Source organism: Setaria italica, chromosome IX (genome assembly GCF_000263155.2).
Source record: "Setaria italica strain Yugu1 chromosome IX, Setaria_italica_v2.0, whole genome shotgun sequence".
Classification (NCBI taxonomy): Eukaryota; Viridiplantae; Streptophyta; class Magnoliopsida; order Poales; family Poaceae; genus Setaria; species Setaria italica.
The window spans coordinates 5255317-5261316 of NC_028458.1; the positions used below are offsets into that span (position 1 = coordinate 5255317).

At 53.6% G+C, this 6000-nt stretch overlaps 1 protein-coding gene across 2 annotated transcripts; it reads left to right on the plus strand.

The window, feature by feature from the left end:
- Positions 1–2427: 2427 nt before the first annotated feature.
- Positions 2428–4755, plus strand: LOC101781462 (PLASMODESMATA CALLOSE-BINDING PROTEIN 3). 2 transcript variants are annotated; one of them, XM_022822856.1, is made up of 4 exons: positions 2428–2756; positions 2890–3113; positions 3300–3333; positions 4305–4755. In XM_022822856.1, exons 1-4 carry the CDS (start codon positions 2690–2692, stop codon positions 4436–4438), a joined length of 459 nt encoding a protein of 152 aa, XP_022678591.1. In that variant the 5' UTR covers positions 2428–2689; the 3' UTR covers positions 4439–4755. The 2 variants fall into 2 exon arrangements, with proteins under 2 accessions (XP_022678591.1, XP_004981722.1); XM_004981665.3 differs by having other exon boundaries at positions 2435–2756; positions 2890–3129.
- Positions 4756–6000: the final 1245 nt, after the last annotated feature.

Below are 6000 nucleotides of genomic sequence, written 5' to 3' on the forward strand. Positions count from 1 at the left end.
GGCCTTGTTTAGTTGTCAAAGTTTGGGGGTGTCAAATTACAGCACCGTAGCACACTATAGCGTTTCGTTTGTATTTGTAAATTATTGTCCAAACATTGACTAATTAAGCTTAAAAGATTCGTCTCGCAAAGTACAATAAAACTGTGCAATTAGTTTTTAATTTCGTCTACATTTAGTACTTCATGCATGTACCACAAGTTTGATGTGATGAGAAATCTTCTTTTTGCATAGTGTCAAAGTTGGAAGTTGGAAGTGAATTAAACAAGGCTCCAATGGGCCATGCCCGGACACCGTGGACAAGGCCCTTGTCAGGGCAAGATGTAAATATCAATTATCAAGCTTGTGGTGCATGTTTTTTTTAAAAAAAAACTAAGGCATGTTTGGATACAAGGGCTAAATTTTAGCTCTGCACTTTTAGCCCAAAATTTAGCTCTTGGGATCCAAACAGGAGGGCTAAAAGTGACAAATAGCTAAAATTTTGGAGCTAAATTTTAGCCACCAAAGAGGCCCTAAAAGGAGCTAAAAGTGAACTTGGACCACAAATTCCACCCCTGCCCCCTTTCCTCTCTCCTCCGCCTCCGTACCTTGCCCCTCCCGCACTTCCTCTCTCCTCCGCCTCCCACACGTCCGCCGCCTCCGCCCGAGCCCGCCGCCTCCGGCCCCCCGCCTCCTCCAGCCCCGCCGCCTCCGGCCCCCCGCCTCCTCCGGCCCCGCCACCTCCGGCGCCGGGGAGCGGCGACGGCGAGGAGGGGGCGGAGGGATGGACGGTCCCGGCGGCAGGGCGGGGCCCGGCAGGGCGGGCAAGCTGACGCGGACGCCCTCATCGATGCTGCGCTCCCCCACGGTGCGGAACTACTCCTCGTTCCAGGCCGTGGTGGTCGAGGACCCGGAGCCAGATGACAAGAAGGCCTAGGCGCACCCCAAGGCCTCGCCCCACCAGTTCCACCCCGGCGCCGGCCCCGCCTACCCACTCCTCGTCCTCGCGCTCCCGCTTGCCTTCCTGCTCCTGCTCCTCCTGCTCCGCGGCGGGGACGGCCACCACCTCGCCCTCCTCGCGGCCGCCGCGCGCCTTCTCCGGGGCCGCATCCGCCTGCGCCGCTCGCCCGGGTCGGGGTCCGTGCAGTGGTTCATCGGCGACGACGACGACAAGCCCCAGAAGCGGGTGGACAAGGCCGCCGCCGCGCACGGCCGCGTCGTGCGCGAGGGCGTCGAGTTCTACAGCAATGGGGACTGCTACGAGGGCGTGAGAAGGAGGAGGGAGCAGCGGCGCGGCATGATGCGTGTGGTGAGGAGGGAGCAGCGGCGAAGGGGAGAGGAGAGAGAGAGGGAGAGAAGGAGGAGGGAGGGTAAATCAGTCATTGTTTGACGAGGACTAAAATTTAGCCCATGGATCCAAACACCCCAGCAAAACTAAATTTTAGGGGCTAAATTTTAGAAGCTAAATTTTAGTCCGTGAACTTTGGATCCAAACACCACCTAAATTTTAGTCCGTGAACTTTGGATCCAAACACCACCTAAACTTGTGGTGCATAAACTGTCATTATGCAGACGCGATAAGGGTTCGTTGGGTAAGCTTAGCATCTGCTCCTAGCAAACCTCTGCAGCAGTAGATTCTTGATAGTTGATACACTTTGGCATGCACAAATTTCAAACCGGCCAGTTGATCGTACACCCGCGTGCCTTTTAACGGCACAGTAGAGTGTAGTGGACCAAGTGGTACTACTCTAATGCATCACCTTGCTGCACTGATGAACCGATGATGCATCGAGACACGCTACGCACGGCTTAAAATGGATACGCTACGAACGTATCCGACATTCCAGGGGTCCATTGACCATGGGGCCCCACAAATCCACGGATTACCATATTACCATTGCCGTTTGCCAAGACAGCAGCAGAAGCCCGGGTTGGCCCTTGTTTACTTTGCGAATTTGGGAGGTGCCAAATTACTGTAGCGTTTCGTTTGTATTTGTGAATTATTGTCCAAATATTGACTAATTAGGCTCAAAAGATTCGTCTTGTAAAGTACAATAAAACTGTGCAATTAGTTTTTGATTTCGTCTACATTTAGTACTCCATGCATGTACCGCAAGTTTGATGTGATGGGGAATCTTCTTTTTGCATAGTGCTAAAGTTGGGAGTTTTGTAGGAAGTGAACAAGGGCTTGGTTTGGGACCTCAGGTCCTCATTACCCTTGGGGTAGGGTTGTGTGGTCAGCGTGCTCTGCACAGTGTCCTCACTCCTCACATTCTACACGGTAGTACTAGTAGACTAGTCACATTTACTGCACCCCTGGTGGGACCCGGCGCGCAGGGGCACACAGCTCTGGCCAGCGTGTCTGCCATGCCACCCACCATGCGTTTTTGACCGTTCATGAAAAGCCACACTGCCTTCTGGCGCTGGACGGCTGGACCGGCCGGGCAGCCGGCTGCGTGTGCTCGTGAAAGACCCAACCCTTGCTTGCTTGTGCCTGGCCTCCACTGTGCCAAGCCAAGCAGCGAAACCCCTGCCTGCCTTGCCTGCCTGCCGTTGCATTTAAAACCCCTCGTTCGCTTCAGAGATTGAGAGACTCGAGAGAGTAGCAAGCAGAAGGGACGCCGCGCGGTGCGACGGAGATCGATCGAGCTCGCTCACCCGCCGTCGCAGCTCACCGCCCTCCCACAGCCACTCAGCAGCGTGCTCCATCTCCATGGCGGACGCGGCTCGCCTCTTCCTGCTTCTGGTGGCGGTGGCCGCCGCGCTCGCCGGCCGCTCAGGTGTGTCGCCGCGGCCCCACCCCTCCGGCTGATTTTCTTGGCATGCCATGGATTTGTTCTCTTGGCTCGTTCCTTGGCAATCTTTTCTGAAAGTCGTTTCTTGCATTGCCCGTGGCGATTGGATTCGTTCAAGACGGCGCGTGGTGCGTGTGCCGCCCGGAACTGGGGGACAGCGCGCTGCAGAAGACGCTGGACTACGCGTGCGGTGACGGCGCCGACTGCAAGCCCATCCTGCAGAACGGGCCCTGCTTCGCCCCGGACACCGTCAGGGCGCACTGCTCCTACGCCGTCAACAGCTTCTACCAGCGCAACAACCAGAACGCGCAGGCATGCGTCTTCTCCGGCACCGCCACGCTCGTAAGCACCGACCCGAGTAAGGAACCAGCCACACCTGCTAGACATTTTTTTTTCTTTTTCTCGTCCCCTCCTTCCTTCTTTCTGAATCGCTCTGCTCAGAGTTCGGATGAAAATGCCTTGTGTTTGGTTGGGGAGAGATTCGATTTCTTGGTTTAGGTTCCTGACGCTGTGTTTCTTTGGCTGCAGGCGGCAATGGGTGCACTTATCCTGCAACCCCGAGGTAATCCTTGCACGGCATTGCTACTTTGTGCACTCCTTTCTCTCTTTTCTTGGCACAAGCACAACCGACGTTTTAGATTCATTACTTTATACCTTTACTACTCAGAGCTAAAACCAGAAAACATTTCCCGCTTACTGAACCGATTGAAAGAAGATAGGGATTAATCAGGAAAAAGTTGCATCTTTCTGAAACAATCTGAAGGACATTGCCAGTTTTGCTTGGCCTTCTTGAGAAAGTCTTAATCCCTTAAGCCTGGGTCCTAGCAAGTGCCATGCCAGATTTGGTCCCTTTGGCCTTGTGGTACCAGTACCACCATCCGGTGGGCGGCCGTGTGTTGTTCTTGAGTTGGATATCCTGGAATAAAGGCGATTTGCGCGTGGGAGGGACTCCGTTACTTTCTTTCTTTCTTTTCCCGCATTTGGCTGCATCGATGAACAGCTCTGTATCCATGGAGTCTTTTTAGGAAATCATGTACCCTTCTGGTTCCGTCTCCCAGCTGGACGAGCCAGCCTCTCTGCCTCTGTCGCTTTTGCTTGTGTGTTTGTTTGTGTGTAGGTTCTCGCATTATTCGTGACTCCTTTTCAAACTAGGGGAGTAGTGGTATTCATAAGAACCTGGAATGTTATCATCAGGTCATTAGATGTTTGGATTCTTCCAAGTGGGTTTCCAAGATTTTCATTAGTCTTTTGATTTTCATGCCTTGCTGGTTTGGTCCCGTTCTCTGGTGGGGTCGATGAACCCTGGCATTCAGCTGGTCTTTGGCTGCAACTGCAAGAAAGGCCTGCATTGCTCTCACGCTTTATCTGTAAATACCTGCAATAAATTGCTACTAACATTGAGCATCAAATCCAATGAACGGCAAACACCACATTTGGAATATGATCACTGAACGCACCGCAACTGATGTAATAGCATCCCAGAACTGTCTCATACACTGAAACTGACCGTTCATGTTCATCTGTGTTGTGCAGCGCTGCTGGGACTAGCAACGGCGGTTCGCCCGGCGTGTACAGCCCACCGACGATGGGCATGGGCCCGTCGGCCCTCAACGACAACAGCGGCGCCAATGTCCTCCCGGTGGCCGGAGTCGCTGCCCGGCTGGTGATCCTAGCCTTCTGCTCGCTCATGGCGCTCTACCTTTGTGCGTGATCATGGCGCCCCTACGTCGCACTGCTTGGGTTTGGGCGTCTTGTTCGTTCAACTTTTCTAGTGGCAGGCAGAGGGAACCCTTTTGTTGGTGGCGGCACTGCGTTCGGGTGAAGAACAACTTTGCTTGGATGAATGGCATCGTTGCTGCTACAATTTCCATTCACTTTTCTCTGCTGTAAATCTTAGATTCTAGTAGGAGGGAATTCTGTGTTGACTTTGTGGACATGGTGTTTAGGGTCCATGTGTTAATTTGTTATTGCCTGATTTTATGCCTGGTGTTGCTTTTGCATCTGTTTGCCCTGATGCAGACTAATCTTTTGCTCATTGCTGAGAAAGCAGGTGTAACTCGTGCGAGAGAGAGAGAGAGCTGGAGAGCTGCGCGGATCCGTGAACAATTGATTTTCTTTGCATCATACCCTAGCCCGAGCCCCCTGACCCTGAGTAATAGGGCTCTCCCTCGTATGAGTATGACTTCTGGTTTCGTGTTGACAGTAGGACTGGAATAATGACACAAAAATATTCAGTTGAAAAAAAAATGTGCTGGAAAAAAATATAAAAATGCTTAGGCGATGGTGTCATGGTGATGGTGGTGAGAACTGAAGAAGTTGCTAAAAAGGCACTTCATTTTGAGCCCTACAGGCCAGGCCAGTCTCCTGAAATGCTCTTGTAGGCCGGCCCACGGACCCATTTCGGCCTTTCTCTCACTCTAGCAGCCCAGGCCGGGGGCCATTCGCTCCCGAAACTGACAGGTGACCTGGCGCGAGCTTGGAAACACACACACACGAGCCACCACCATTTTGTATCCCACCCAGATTCGCATTCGCCCAGGAACCCTTCGTGGCAGTCAAAATCTCAGGCCGTCGTCGTCTCCAGAAACGTAGCCTCTCACTCAGGAAAGCACGAGCACGGTTTCCGAACCCTTGACCACGAGCTTCAAAAGCGGATCCTCCTGAATGAATTCTTAACCATTTTCTAGTGAATTCTTAACCACGAGCAGCTCTTGCCAAGTGGGATCGATCATGGACGCCGCTATGGTTGCCCTTTTCGCGGCGAGCGACACGGGCCGTCGCCTCTCGCCTCCATTTCTGCTCCACCGATAGATCCCGGGTGGCAGGTAGGGCTGGTAACTTTTTCACCTGGTTGTTGGTGCGGGAAAATGACTTTGGAGTAGCTTTCCACGGATTAACAATTCACACTAATTTACCGACGGGACGTCACCCATGCTCGGTAATCAATTGCCTGTCATCACAGGATAAGAAAGGCTGGTGTTTGGGTCGAGTCAGCACGCAGTCGGCTAGTCCTCCCTCCACCCTCCCATACGTGGACGCGACGCGACGTCACGCCACGTGTTCGCCCGCTCGCCAGCCTGGGTCAAGCCAAGCGCGAGCTCGAGGGCGCACCGTGCGCAGGAGCTGACAGGTGGGTCCTCCTAGGGGCGGTTAGTGCAGTGAGGTGGGTTGTTGGGAGCTCGTGGTGCACGCTTGCGCACACCTGGCACCGACCTCGCAGTCGCAGCCC